Genomic DNA, 16186 nt, shown 5'->3' with positions numbered 1-16186 from the left:
TATTTTGGACCTTGACAAAAGTGGTAACTCTGAACTGCTGTTGTTTGGAAAAGAGATGTATGAAGATCCTTTAAATTTCTTCTTTTGTGTTCCATGGTTACAAAAAATAGAATCATATGGTTTTGGAACAACATGAGGTTCAGTAAATAATAACAGAAACTTCATTATGGGGTAAAATATTCCTTTAAACCTTTGATGGTGGAGAGACAAACTCAAATAAAAAACACTTGCATATAATTGGTCTGCACAAAACCTTTATAAAATGATATCCCTCACTTATTCTGTGAATTACATTTGTGCATTACCTTATGCCTGTGTCCACTGTGTGTGTTGTGTCTGTGTGTGCTCGTATCTGTAGGTGTTCTGATCTACTTTGGCTACAGCATTTGGAACAGCACCCTAGAGATTACGGCCCGTGAGGAAGAGGTCCATGCAAGCACATACCAGCGCTATGACATGGGCGTGGATGACAATTTAGCAGTGAATGATGAGCTGTACCCTTCAGGAGATGGGGGGCAGTACCAAAGTTGGGGCTTCAATGAGGGAAGAGGTGGACACCAGAAACAGCAATGCCAGGAGCAGAGGGAGCCTAAGCCTGATGGCCCAGACAGTGTGGACAACCACAGGACCTCATCATCCTCCTCACACAGCAGGGCCAAAAGCAAAGCTGCTAATGCTGCTCCAGGTTTTGAGGCACTGGTAGTAGACGACAATTTGGATGATCCTTTGGAATGAGAATGTAATTTGAATGTACTTGTCTGCCAACAACTGCAGAACCCTTGGGCTAGGTTGTTATCTCTCTGCAATGAATATTTATTTTACTCCCGTTCCATGATTTGCAGCCATTTATCACTATTGATAGGATAATAAGATTGGTCAGGATGTTTTTTTTTTATATATATATATATATATATATTATGAATAATTTTGTGATCAGATAACACAAAACAAATATCCCTATTTAGACTTTTCATTTAATGTTTTGGTCCAGAGTTCTTATTGTATCCATGTTAAGATCCTCATACTCTCCGACATATACTCATGTTAATTTGTAATAATGTGTACAAGATGGTGAAATCTTTAGATACAACTTGTCTTGTACGAAAATATTTGACTTTTATTTCCATAGAGATAAACCAATCAACAAACAGTCAATATCAATTTAAATGTCGATACAATGGTGGCATCAGAATTTAGCTAGCCTTCTACCTAACACTATTTTAATAAAGCTGACGTCTGTGCACAAATTTGGTCACTCGTTCCATATTTAGGCTTATTTATACAATACAAATGACTGATGTATGTTACGAACCTGTATTACGCTTCCTTCGTCTCATTCCAAACCTGAGGTTTTCTTTCTTTTTCCATGCATACATCATTGGGTTTAGGGTTTTGTTAAAGGATTAGACTTTATGGTTGGATTAAGGTTTAGGTTAGGGGTTAAACTTTAGAAACATTTGAATAATACCATCCATTGAACCAATGGACCAGTTTCCCATTTGCTCCTCTATGGGAGTTGAACTTGTAAATTTTTGTACAAGTCAACTTGTAAACATTTTTAAGATTTTGCCATCTTGTACTATTATGATTTGTCATGAGAGCGAGTTGGACCCACCAAGCACTTAAATACATACCACTTGTTGTTTCAGTTGAAAGCAGCAGTTTCCCCTCAAAATGGCATTAAATAGCATGATATTTATTGCCCTCTGGTTTGTAGTTTACTGCAGCCCAGTTAGTTATCACATGTTCACACCTTTCCCCAAAATGACCCATGGAACCTGCATCACTTCCTTTACTTAAGCTGATATCTATTAGCCCCAACATTGTCTTTATGTGAAGTCAATATAAAACCAGCAGAAACATTGCCATGGCCCTTGCTGCAGTAGTTCACCTTAAAACACTTAAAGCAATTTGCACAGACTTTTGTGATTTGAGTAACTTACTGGAGATGCTACACTTGCTTTTTTTAATCAATTTTAAAATTGCATAGATTTAAGTCAGTGTGGCCTCACAGTTTTGGTTGACATGAGCAGAGAATAAAAGGCTTATTTCTCTTCCACTCTTATTTCTAGCCCAAGTGAGGTTTGGACTGTAGGTTGTCACAAATAGTAGATGGACTTTGCTTGCAATAGTGCCTTCATTTGTCTGTGTGTGCTTTAAATATGACCATCATGATGTCCATGCTTGTTTATTTTTCATACTTTCATGTTTTTCATCAGTATGTTTTTCTTAATTTGTTTTTGACATAAGGAGTTATGTCCATGGTTGTTACCTGGTGAAAGTTAGTGTGCCTGTCAGCCATCATATTTCACTACCGACCATCCATTCATCCTTTGTGTTGGTGACACAGATTCATCCTTGCAAGCAGGCAGCTCTGTGTAAATTACAATGGTGTGAACACAGTACAATTTGTGTCTCTTGTCCGGTCAGTGTCCCTTAAAAATAGAAAAAGAAAAGACGGTAAATTGTGCAATTTGCATGTAGAGGGAAGTGTGTTGTAAATTTCTGTCTGGCTGTGCTGTTCTGCTATTCTCTCCCTGATAATTCTCATACCGTTCAACCGACTTGTCAAGTCCAACTCTACAGTATCTGTGCTACAGCTCTTCCTGCCAAAAAATGGGGAAAAGAAACAAGAAATAGAAAACCAAGCCAGGCCTCAAATCCATACTTCCTTATGTGTGAAAATTATTTTGAAACTGAAAAAAAAGAGAAAAAAGGATAGAGATCTACAAGATCTTTGCATATATTTTCCCACCAGCACAGTATATAGAGCATTATTTGGGGCCTGGCTTGGTTTTAACTTTGTTGCTGTGGCATTTTGCTGAAAGTGTACAGGGCCCAGAGTCAAACTATATTTTTGAGTATTTGCATGTATGGTGACCTTTGAAAGACTTGATGTAACTCAAATGTAGCATTCTGAGAGATGAGGGTATCCTCCCTCCAACCCCTCCTCTTTCTGAGTGGCCTCTGTTTACAAAGCAAGCCAAAGTCTGCAACCTTTGTTTACTGTATATGAAAAATGACAGCATTTTATTTCCATAGAGTAGAGCACCATATAATAGTGTGGAGATACAAGACAAAGAAATGAGAAGTATTTTTTTACAGGCTTTAATATCTTCATGTACTCTGTAGGTAGCTAGGCCACCGTTGGTGTGTTTATTTTTGTTGTTATGGGGATCAGCAGAACTTCTAAAGAAAAGTGATGAATGTATATATTTTTAATGCCCTCTTTTTAGACAGATAAAACTGGAGTCTTTGGGATTTTGATGTAGTAGTTTTGATATAAAGGGATAGTTCACCCAAAATAATAATTCTGTCACTCACTTATTCACTTTCATGTCATTCAAAAACCATATTGACTTTTTTCCTCCTCGCAACACAAATGGAGATGTTAGGCCAAATGTTAGCCTTAGTCACCATTCATTTTCATTGCATGGGAAAATTATGCCATGAAAGTAAATAGAGACTGAGATGGCACTGAAGAAATACAATCACATTAGGGTGAATAAATGATGACAGAATTTTCATTCTTGGGTGAACTATCCCTTTACTTGAATATTAGAAATGCCTAGATCTGATGCTTAGACTGAAAACTACAGAGATATTTGATTATAAACCTGTCAGAAAAAAACGATCTACAATGTTTCCAAATGCTTTTAAAATCAGCTACTATTTGTTATTTATTTGTCTCTGAGAAAAGGTACAGTGTTTGTACTTTGTGAGCTTTCTATCCTGCTCTCATAGCGTGTTTGTTATTTGTTCAGAAAATTTGGAGATTGGCTTCCCTTGCAAATCTGAAACGTGTTTCTGCTGTATATTTAGGTATGAAGTGGATGTATTTAAAAAAAAAAAAATCTATTTATTGTTCTTCTACTTGTGGTTTTGCTCTCCCGTTGCACTGTGTAATGAGATGTATTGCTTTAATGCAACAATGAAAGTCATTTATTGCATATCAGATAAGCGTGACTCTTGATTTTCCTTTTGCTTAAAGGCAGTATCAAACAACCCAAAATCAGCAGGTCAAAAATATCCTCACATAGGTGGCTTGTGTAAACAGGCTCGCTCTGTTTCCTGTGGGGTGGAGTGGTGAGCCTAAAATAACACAGATCTGAGTGTAGCACCTGAGTGCAAGGGAAGCATACTGGTCATACTGGGAGCGCTACTAGCTATGCAAAGGAATGAGATAAACACACAACAGATCGATGTTCCATTGTCATTGCTACAGTGGTGGTATATGTCGATGTAATACAACATGGTTTTGAGATATCAAAGCATGTTGTTATGTTTAATTCATACAGTTCAGACCTGTCTGTCTGTATGGTGTCGACATCGACACAACCATCTCTCCTGAAGCACACTCCCTCTGTGGGAGGGTCTTCAAAATGTTTTTCCTATGAGGCAATCATAGGATGTCATTTGTGTTCATTTGTCATCAACCTAAATCGAAATCAAATGTGATGTCCTTATTTTACGTAATCCTTCTGATGCAAAATACCCTGGTGCTATTATAAACAGACATCCTGGATGTGAGGAAGATGCATTGGTAGTGTGTTATTTATTTGCATAGATTCTTAAAGATACATTTATTAGAAATACATGTAAAACATTGCAATTTTATGCTTATGCAAACATATCGAACAAATATTACAAAAATCTTGTTCTTTATTACTTGTTTCTATCAGTTTCTTCAAAACTTCTACACTTTATACTTATGTTAAAGGGATAGTTCAACCAAAAAAAATGATGTCATCATTTATTCAGCCTCATGTTGTTTCAAACCTGTATGTCTTCTGTGGAACACAAAAGGAGATGTTAGGCAGAATGTTAGACATTCATTGTCATGAAAAAACTTAAGATGCAATGAAAGTGATTGGTGACTGAAGTTAATATTCTGCACATCTCCTTGGTTGTACCTTGGAAGTAAGAAAGTAATTTGCATTTGGAATGAGGTTGAGTGAATTATTTATTTTATTGTATTTTTTTGTAAATTTTCATTTTAGTGAATTTTTTATATGAATTTCGCTTACAGAAATGCTAAAGGTGATATTACTGTAACACTGGTACCAGCACATATTAGTTAACATACACAAAATGCAAATTTTTTTTATGCTCAGTAGTACCAGTTTTCCATGTAAATCACAGCCAGCAGCCAAGCTACAACTAGTGAGTCATGGTTCCTGTATTTCCACGTAGTATGATTATTATCTTAAACAGCACTTTGAATAGTGATAAAGGTTGTCATGTGTTTCTTCAAAATGTTGACTTGCCCCATCCTAAAGAACATCCCAGAGAACTCTCCAATGAACATTTAGAGGGCTGAAATAACAACACTTCTCCTACAAGTCTCCTATTTCCTTCTTTTTCTGGTCAGTTCTGCTCTGTCTGTCTTTCCCTCTCCAATTATGACAACATTTAAGCCATATTTTGAAAGAAAATTACTGTACTGTAGACACTGTAAGCTATTTTTCATTTTACTTACTGTACTCCTAACTACCTCTAACCAAACATTAAAAAGCAACATTTACGATTTAATCATTATGCTACATAGCCAAAAGTATGTGGACATACCCTTTATAAGATGAGAAATTCTTCCAAAAATCTTAATTTGTGTTCTGATGAAGAAAGTCATACACAGCTGGGATGGCATTTTTGTGTGAACAGGAGAATAAAATTAAGCACATAGTCATGCAATTGTCTTAGACGGAAAGACTTCTTTTTCAAGAACTTGACTGGCCTGCAAAGCCTAGATCTGAATGCCCAACATCAGTGACTGACGTCTCTGATGCTTGTGTCTGAATGGATGTAAACATCCAGTGATAAAAGCACATGTTGCTTTTATCTTCAGATGTTTGACTATACAGTATGTCCCTAAATTATGCCTTACATGAGAGGAATCATTCACTGAATGGATCCTATCAAGATAACAAAGAAGGAGACCAGCTACAACTGGAGCATAAATCTTCTTTTATGACCAATTACAACTGTTAACCTTCAATCAGTGCTGTCTGCTAGTCATTGAGTTGCCCAACAGTCGCAATGGGACCAGCTTCTCAATGAAGAAATATCGAAATCATGCCTGATTTGCATGTGTTCTCAAGGGTTATTGGTGTCAATGAATTAAATTTAATGATGATGCAGTGTACAGTGCAGCTGCTGAGACTCACAGAGACTCAATTTTTTACACAGCATATAATCTCTTGGAGAGTAACTCTCCATTTAGTGACAGAATTTTAGAATTAAGTTTCCCTGTGCATAGGCATTTATATCTAAAATCAGTGGCGGATTTAGGCATGTGCGAAATGGGCAGGCGCCCAGAGCGGCATCTTGCGGGTGGGCGGCGGCAACAACTTTGGGGGCGTTCTCATTTAGAATCACGTAGCTAGAACCACTGCTGTATAAAAATTAGACATTACTTCAAAACTACCATCATAAATACTTTCAATGTTACAGCTGAAGAGGAGGCACTTTCACATGGACAATACTTTTTATTACAATAAACATACAAACTGCATACAAGTATTAGAATAATTAACAGTCAATTACTGTTTTGATCCAATTTTGGTTGAATTTCATTTGGGCAGTTGGAGTAAAAACAATGAGCAAGACATTATCTTCACTGTGTCTGCTTGACAAACTGTACTGAAATTAATCAAAATGAAAAGACATTTGTACCTCTTACATACCTTTTCAAAAAAAGAAGATTCAGAATAGAAACGACATTGGCAAATACTGTTAAAGTTCATATAAAAATATGAAATACATGATTTTAAAACATGATTTCTCACTACAAACACAATGCTTAAAAAAGGCACATTGTACTGTGCACAATCAGTGACCACATGGAAAATAAATCCTTCAGTACAGGTCCCTTGATAACAGCAGGTCCTTCACCAGCGACTGTCCCTTGTTATGTAACATCTGGGTCAGCTAACCCTGCCGTCGAGTCAAAGGGATACAGTTCAGCTGTACAATAACAATCCGCAGTGTCACCACTGTAGATTGAGGCACGGCTGACATGAAGGAAAAAAAAGGGGGGGAGGGGGGGATTGGAGAGACAGTGAAAAATCAGATGGAGAGAGCAGAAATCTGATGGGCTGGGTTAAGTTGCTAATGGTCTGCTGAGCTGTAGTACACCAGAGTAATCCCCAAGCTCACACGTGAGCGCTTTTGGCATGGTTAGTGGAGGAAGTGGAGGCAGTGCCAGGATGGGTGGGGCCCTGTTTGGAGAAGTAGAATCTATCGTTGTCAGTATATGATTCAGGGGTGTCAACTGAACAGCAGGTGATCATACAACCTCCCAGCAAACAGAGCGCAGTGCCCACCCAGCCAGAATACAGGGAGAAGCCAAAGGACATTAGGCTTCTCTCATGATGGGCTCCAATGGGAAACCACACAGTGGAGATGATGCCACAAAAAGCTGATGAAGCAAGAACACACAATTCATATGAAATGCTTTTTTTTAATGTATGTCGCATTAAAACCCTAATATAAGTGCTGGCGATATAAATATTTTCTTGAAAGTATTCAAAAGGTTAAACAGCAATACAGAGCAATGCATTTACTGGCTCTTATTGTAAATTACAGTTCATCATATCATGGCCAAATGAGTATTAGATATGAACAAATTCAAGGGTAAAATGGTTAAAACATAATCACTCTGGAGAGAAATAATCACATTATTAGAGGTTACATGGTTAGCAGGGCCGGCCCAACCCAATAAACAAACTAAACATTTGTTTAGGGCCCCGTGATTGGTTCGGGGCCCCACCCACCACCCCCATTTATTTATTTTTTGCCCATCAATTACTCTAATCAACAAAACACACAACCGTATCAATGAAACGTTTCATTTCGTATATTTTTTCTAAATTAACTAGAATTTTCTAGAAACCTGTAGGGCCCCATACACTATTTTTGTTTAGGGCCCCCAAAACCCTTGGTCCGGCCCTGATGGTTAGTCATATTCAACAAGCTATAAAAATTTACTATTTTCTATAAGACCTTTCTTTAACACATTCCATCCGTACCAGTCAACACTATTAGGATTCCTCCGAGCACGGATCGTTTGTTCTTGGCACTTTCCGGTTCACTTCCGAGGTTAATACAGGACATGGACATGAGCACGAGCGCGAGAGCAGGCAATCCTAAAATCGATGCGGTGACCATTAGAGCTCGAGATGTCTGTATGTAATCTGGAAAGAAGATTGAGGAAAGGGGGATCAGTATGATTTTAACTCGGTTTTCATGATAATTCACTGCATAAGTTTTTATTTAATTAATTACATTTGTAATATACATTTACATTTTTAATTACATTCAATAATTCTCTCAGTCAGACGTCTACACTGAGGTTCACATCGAATATCTGTTAATCACATATAAATACACTTCTTTGTATTCATGATGTTAAGGTGTTCACCAGTGAGCTTACACACAATGGACTGCAACAAAAGCTGAAAAGGATGAAGACCATAGCCAAGTGTGATAATTCACTAAACAGTAGGCTCACAAAATATTCAAATAACAATAACTGCAATGATTAAAAAATAAATAAATAAAAAAAAACCTTTTTAAGCCCTTTTATTACTAATAATTATTATTGCAAGCTTATCACTTTACCCACCTGGTAAATCGAGAATTTGAGTAAGTGTTTTGCAATGATACAGCGCAGTTGATATCACACAGTCTGCCCACAGACCTTTGACCTCCAGTTCATCCATCTTCTTACATGTGCTCATGTTATATTTACAAGTCACTACCCAGTCATTAGTGGCAGTGGCGATAATAAGCCCGATCCAACCAATGAAACTCATCACAAAACCCATGAACTGCATGCAAGTATTTGCCATGGTGTACAATGGGAGCAAAATTGTCCAAAAGTATATCCAAAAGAAAAAAAAATACTCGTTTGAGATTAACAGATAATCTGAAACCTGACGGGTTACTTGGATTTATGTGTGGTAGTTTCCAAATATGTTAATCCATTGCGCAAAAATCATGATGAGTTTTAAGTCCTTACTGTGCACAGTATTCGACATTCAGCGAATGTGTGTGTGAACTGTTAGCATTGGTTTTATAGGGGAACATACAAAAGAAAAAAATAACTTTCAGCCAATCACATGAGAAGAGATGCATCCCAAGGTTACTCCTAATCTCTTATTCCTCGCATTCCTAGTTTTCCTCTTGTGCACAGTCTATATAATATAATAGTAAAAGGCCTTTAAGAATATAATCTGTAAAAATAACAAAATTCTCGGAGTCTTTGCGAAAACTGGCCGAACAACTAATATAAGATTTAGATTATACTTTGTGTAGTAGCTTGATAACGGTGCAACGCCTCTAACGGCCTAATTGCGAGATTTGTAATGTATGGCTGCCCTCTGCCGGTTACTTTGTTAAATTGATACAGTGTAGACAGTGTGTGTGTGTGTGTGTGTGTGTGTGTGTGTGTGTGTGTGTGTGTGTGTGTGTGTGTGTGTGTGTGTGTGTGTGTGTGTATATATATATATATATATATATAAACATGTTTAAGCAGACTTTTTAGTTTCAAAGAGACACTCAATAAATAAAGTTCACAAATTATTTTAAATATCTAGAATAGGTACTTGAGAATACCCAATAGCCTACTAAGCAATTAGTCATTCTCAAAGGGAAAGTTCACCCCAAAATGTCATTTCTTTCATCATCATTTACTTACCCTTATGCCATTCCAGATGTACAGTACTATGCAAATGTCTTAGACACACAAAATGTTTCACAAAAGCATTTCTCTAAAAAATGGTTATTTATATCTTCAGCTTTACAGTGTGTCAATAGTAAATATACATATTAGACTCCCAAACATTACTTTTGCAAATAGAAAAGATTAGAATAGCAGAACAGGGAGCCCTGCAACAGATGTCATGGCCCCCACAAATCCCCCCCACTGAACATCGTGTCAGTCTGAGATTACATAAAAAACAGAAGCAATTGAGACAGCCTAAATAGATAGAAGAACTGTGTTGAATTCTCCAAGAAGCTTGGAAAATCCTATCTGCCAACAACCAAGAAAAAGGTGTACCATTGACATTTATGCATTTGGCTTTTATCCAAAGCGACTTATAGTGCAATCCCCCTGGAGCAACCTGGAGTTAAGTGCCTTGCTCAAGGACACAGTGATGGTGGCTGTGGGGATTGAACCAGTGACCTTCTGTTAAAAGATATGTGCTTTAGCCCACTACACCACCACTCTATTAAAACTAAATGAAAACTATTTAGGTCATTATTTTTTGAAGATATCCTCAATGTGCAACATTTTTAACAAGTGCTAAAACTTTTGCACAGTACTGTATATGACTTTCTGTCTGCATGTTGTGGCTGCTTTTCAATCAGAATGCCTACTTAGAATGTAGGCTAGGCTCGTCCTCATCATTCAGCACTAGAATGAGACGGTCCAGTAAATGCCCATAGCTTCGTCATAAAGGTTTCTGGCTCCACGGTCACAATGTGAAAACTTTGAAGAGGGAACATCCGGCATTGAAGATGACTGATGTGGAAATTGTCTTTGTTGAAAGTTGAAATTGAAAGTTCTTTGTAGATATGGAGGAAGAAACGCAGCATAAGGACTCGTTTTCCCCAATTACTTTTAAATAAATTGGGACATGTACACTGGATTGTGGGTGATTGAAGGCCGCAAAGTATGCACTTGATGCATCCTCCGAAATATGTTGAACTTTACACTATTTCCTATTTTTCTTTTTTTTTTTTCTTTTTTTTTTTTTTTTTTTTTTATTCCAAGTTTTATTTTTCAACGGTGCTTGATGGCATTGCAGACCAGCTATCCAGCCTTACTAGGCTACAGCCTTCCGATTGAGAAGCACCGTGTACCCATGAGGAGACCCTCTCCATGTAGAATAAACTAGCTTTAATAAGGTTAGTGAGATGACAGAGACTTCATCTCATGTTATTGCTCATGATTGTTTTTAACATATGTTTAAATATTACAATTAATTTCTTAAGGAGTACACCTTTTCACAGATGAGAAAAAATTATTGAATGCACCTTTAAGTTTTGAGGGCTAAGAGCTTTATTTTATAATTATTTTTATTTTTTTACTTTTAGTTTTTTTAAGACAAGAGACATGATGCAGGTCATCGAAGTATCTGTCTGGTCTTTTCCTAAAATTAAATATTATTACACAGTAGTGTTGCAGGACAAATATTTTATTTCATGTGACATTTTGAGCCGAACAGAGAATCCTCTTGGGGCTCTTCTTTGAAAAGGATGTGACATGACATGACATGATGATCAATAACCAAAAATTCCACATAATTATCATCCAACATTAGTTAATGAATTATCATATCTTCAGTTAAGGCCTCACTACATAAAGTGAAAAACTACATTTATCCACTAGGGGGAATCCTTAGACTTCCAACACATTTGTTTATGTTGGATACCAACTCCTATTCTGAGCATGTTTTAATCTGATCTTCAGTGTATGCTTCATTCCTCTCAGTTCAAACTCATTGTTGAAGAAACATTCCATGTAACCTGAATAACAATAGGAGTTTAATATTCTTTTTAAAAGCTTCTCACTCTCCTTCTAATCAGGACTGAATTAAGTGGATAACATCTAGTATATTCTACATTCATGGCTGAGTTCAATATATATGCAGGTCGTCTTTTGTTTACTCCTTATTAGACCCCTGCTTGTGAATGTAATAAGCTATCAGAACAGCCTTGTTCTTCTATGTCGATCATTCAGCAGATCCTCTAGGGGCTAGAAATCACCACACAAAGATCTCGGCAAATTCATCATTTACTCCAGGAGCATGGCAGCTTTGGAATGTGAGAATTAAGCTAATAAAATGGGTCATGACATTGGTCCGACAGTGCAAAATGTTCACAATGTATCGCAGAACTGAGCCATGGTATGTAAGCAAATTGCTGGGCGGAGTGAACACCTTTAAATTACCTGAGGAAGAGACAAGTGATAAAATCATTGAGGCTTTTACTTCTATCATTCAATTACATCTCTCATCAGGTCTCATACATGGACAGCAAGGCTGTGAGCAGATGAGAGACTTCGGTAACAGCAGGTTGTGTATATTCTTCTGACAAGTATTAGGACCCTTTTTCACTTGCAGATTTGTAACATGAACACTTTTGTTATTGACTAGACACTGAAGGTGGTTTTTATCTCTTAATGTTGCCTGATGCAAAGCTCAATGACAGAGCTTACCATCTTCATCAAGAGTATGCAAACCATCTTCATCAAGAGTATGCAAGTGTGATTTTCAATGCACTTGAAAACATCAACCATAAAGTGTCAATATGCAAAGCAACATCACCAGTCATTGAATAGATGAATTTGATCATCAGCATCGCTCATAGCTTGGATCTACTGTATGCAACCGGTAATTCATTGTGTATTACAGGCAGAACACATTAGTTTAGGCTCTATTGAAACGAAATGCCGTTCAGACACTCAGAGTGCTCCTATAAATAAATGTGTAATTTCATGCTCTGCCTCTCATTAGATCCAATGATATTCTCTCATGTGACTGATGGTGCAATAGCATTTGTTTATTGTGTTTGACCTCTTTCCTCCCAGCTGAAGGTTATTTAGCTCTCTTACGTAAAATCTGTGGTTGGCACACACACACATAGCTACAGTATATGGAGTCCTCTTTGTACTGTTCATCACTAGTGAAGACTTTGAGCCCAGCAAGACTTCCTTATTCTACTTTATTTGACATTTGGTTGGCCACAACAGAGACTGTATAAGGGGGAGGAGAAGGACAACTGGCTGGAAACTGTAAGACTATAATGGTCATTATGGTTGTAGGAATATATGTCAGTTAAAAGAGCATACTGTCTTTTTGAAAAATATATTGCATCTGTGTTTACTCTAGAATGTGCCTTCACATTACACTGCAAATAGTGGCAAACTACGATTGTTACCTTAAAAGGATATTTCTCCCAAAAATGAAAATTCTCTCATTATTTACTCACCTTCCAGATGTATATGCCTTTCTTTCATCTGCAGAATACAATCAAATATTTATTTTCATCTCTGTAGTTCCATTCAATGCAAGTGAATGGGTGCCAAAATGATGAAGCTCCAAAATACATATACAGGAAACATAAATGTACTCCAGATGGTTAAATCCATGTCTTCAGAAGTGATATGATAGGTCTGGGTGAGAAACAGATCAATATGTTAGTAATTTTATATATATATATATATATATATATATATATAAATACTTCTCCCTGCTCAGTCAATCTCCTCTTCACTTTCACTTTGACATTCTCTGTTCTCTTCTGTTTTTGGTCTTCATGCATATCATCCCCTACTGGGCAGGGAGGTTACATTTTGATCTGTCTCTCACCCACACCTATCAAATCATGTCTGAACACATGGATTTAACAACTGGGTCATATGGATTACTTTTATGCTTCCTTTATGTGGATTTTGGTGCTTCAAAATGTTTGGTGCCCATTCACTTGCATTGTGAGGTCCTACAGAGCTGAACATTCTTCTAAAATCTTAATTTGTGTTCTGCAGTAGAGAGAAAGTCACACATATCTGGGATGCCAGGAGGGTGAATAAATCATGAGAAAATTTAAATTTTGGGGCGAACTATGCCTTTAAGAAACTACTGTACTTCTACTTGATCTAACCTTTAACATTAGTTTTGTTTGTATAACCCAGGGGTGCCCACACCTTTTTGTGTGATGATCTACTTTTAAATGACCAACTCAATAAGATCTACCAACTAAAAAAACAGTTTCATTTAAACTACTTTCGACTACTGCATGTATCCCTATAATAACCATAACAATTCTCAAGAGCAATTTTTGAAGGGGACACCAAGGGGTTTTTTGCTGTTGCCCCGTTTGCATTTGTATTATTTTATTTCTTAAACAATTATTTTAAGAATATATCATTATATTATTTACAATACACATAGATTAATGATATTTTAGGGGACAACCCTCAGATAGGGGGGGGGGGATTTGAGCTAAAGAAGAAAATATTTGATACCAGTGTTGTTAGATTTTATACATTATTGTAACATTATGTTCTTTCCAATGTATGTGGTACCATCTAAAATAACTGGTTTGATTCAAGTCAAAATATTGTATATCTGAACCAACCTGAACATTAGGTTACACAAACAAAATTTTAACAAATGTTAAGGGTTATATCTGGTAAAAATAGATGGCTATGGTAACAAATGCAGGTTATACTTTATTCAGTGTTCTACTAAACAGCTGATTGGTCTTGTAACCAAAATTGCCACCAAATGAACCTGCCTTAAAGAGGCCGCAGTCAGACATTTTCAGAATGCAATGGATCCAAAGATAGCTCATTGCTCTTGCATACTGTACTGCATGTCACAACTTTCTTCCAAATGTTGACTGCTTTACTTTACAGTCTAGTATATGTCAAAACTAGGGCTGGATAAAAATATTGAGTTTCAGATGCCATGTGATCTCAATATTGATTGTTCAATCCCAAGAATCGACATTGATATAGGCAACCCTCTACAATACAAGAAAATCATTCACTTTAGCAACAAGATTTTGCAATACGTGACTAACAATGTCTGTGATTAGCCAATGGATGGTACATTTTCAGATTTCACTCAGCAGTACTTGAGGATAGTGGCAGATAATATTTTAGCTCCAAGATCCGTTCACTTCGTGTTTAGAGTAAACTTGTTCTGAGTAATGTATGTCTAAAGACAAGATCCACACAATCAATTTCTCATTGAATAATGTCTCTTTTAATATAATTTCCTTTTTTACAGACAGATGTTGTTCAAAACCAACTAAAAAGAAACATTTAATTCTAATCACAGCTAAAGCACAGGTGCGGTAACTCCACTTGTTAATATGCGCTCTACCAAAACGCTACAAGCTCGCTAAACTGCCACTGTTCTTAAAGAGACAGTACCTTTTCAGTGCCTGTTCCAAAAATGAATGTAAACACTTGTAAATAGTACAATTTCTGCATATAAACAGTAAACATGTAACATAAATATATATGTGCCATGTAATATATGCAATTTCAACACATAATATTTATTGATGTAAAACATGGATTTGTACATTTTTAAAAAGCTAAATGTGAACAAAATTTTGAAAAAAGAATTATAAAATAATATAGAAATAGTCTCATGTGATTTGGAATAAAAATAAAATCGAGAGCTTGTGAATCAAAATTGATTAATGACATCTGTATCCCAGCCCTAACAAAAACAGAAGACCACAATACTATCTTCAAATGCCGCCTTCCACCATTCTCACTTTACCTTTAGTATTTCGTTTACTTTCAAAACCTACACAGGATTACTCTACAAATAATTTGGAGAGTTGCTGATTGATTTTCCCACAGTCACATTCACAACACACTGTATTCAGGGGGCTGAACTGGAGGGAGCAGTTCCCCCAAACACATCTTGATCAATTCAAAAACTAGTGCCTCCCACCAGCCTGCGGTGAGGCTTCTGTGCCCTAATAAACAGTAACTACGATTCATTGCTATAGGGGGGCATAGTAGGCGTTTAGAGACAGCCCCCTAGGACACACTCTGTAGCTTCCTCTGTTGAGTCTATGTGTGTACTCATCTGTGTGTTCATCTTTCTCACTGAGCCTTAGATTTACTGCTGCTGAGCCTCCAGTGCATATTATGCAGTGATTTGTCTCGCTCAGCACACGAGACAACAAACCGCTGTGGATCTGTAGTGGATAACTAAACAGTTATTCTTCTGCATGGGGCCTTCTGTATATCCTGCTCTGCATTACTTTCACAGGACTGATTGTACTGCTGTCCCAGTGGGGTGTTAGTAGCTGTGTGGATAAGCAAATTGTCACCATTTTCATTTGTAAAAAATTAGATCCAAGTTTATATGCAATTCATTTTCCTCATATCTTACTCTGCTGTGAGATTGTCCAATCACTAATCTGAGAAGATCCTACAAAGCAGTTACATCGTGGTTGGATTCTCTGTTCACTGAACAATTGCATCAGGTTTGCAACGACATTCCTCTAGTATCAGGTTTGCATCCATAGCAGACAGAACATGAAGTGGGTGAAATATTTTGATGTCAACAACTCAGACAGTAATCCTTGTTTTGGTAACTTGTATGAAGCCGGGAGTAATACCAAAGCCTCTGGCACATAATGAAAGCAT

At 36.9% G+C, this 16186-nt stretch overlaps 2 protein-coding genes across 3 annotated transcripts in view; one reads left to right on the top strand and one right to left on the bottom strand.

Moving 5' to 3' along the window:
- The window catches only part of LOC127644761 (probable cationic amino acid transporter), a 34809-nt gene extending 30299 nt beyond the window's left edge, over positions 1 to 4510 (top strand). For both annotated transcript variants that reach the window (XM_052128128.1, XM_052128129.1), the window contains exon 8: positions 359 to 4510. In XM_052128128.1, coding sequence (XP_051984088.1) covers positions 359 to 735 — 377 coding nt within the window. In that variant the 3' untranslated portion in view covers positions 736 to 4510. The remainder of the gene's footprint in view (positions 1 to 358) is intronic.
- Positions 4511 to 6473: 1963 nt separating this feature from the next.
- On the bottom strand, positions 6474 to 9030 carry LOC127644769 (claudin-11-like). The gene is made up of 3 exons (XM_052128143.1): positions 8624 to 9030; positions 8028 to 8192; positions 6474 to 7417 (listed from the first exon to the last, which is right to left on the bottom strand). The coding sequence occupies exons 1-3, from the start codon at positions 8847 to 8849 to the stop codon at positions 7152 to 7154; spliced, it is 657 nt and encodes a 218-aa protein (XP_051984103.1). The 5' UTR covers positions 8850 to 9030; the 3' UTR covers positions 6474 to 7151.
- Between the last annotated feature and the right edge of the window lie 7156 nt (positions 9031 to 16186).

Source organism: Xyrauchen texanus, chromosome 6, assembly GCF_025860055.1.
Source record: "Xyrauchen texanus isolate HMW12.3.18 chromosome 6, RBS_HiC_50CHRs, whole genome shotgun sequence".
NCBI classification, from domain to species: domain Eukaryota; kingdom Metazoa; phylum Chordata; class Actinopteri; order Cypriniformes; family Catostomidae; genus Xyrauchen; species Xyrauchen texanus.
The sequence above is the reverse complement of the archived record's forward strand: the minus strand, read 5'-3'. Positions and strand labels throughout refer to the sequence as shown.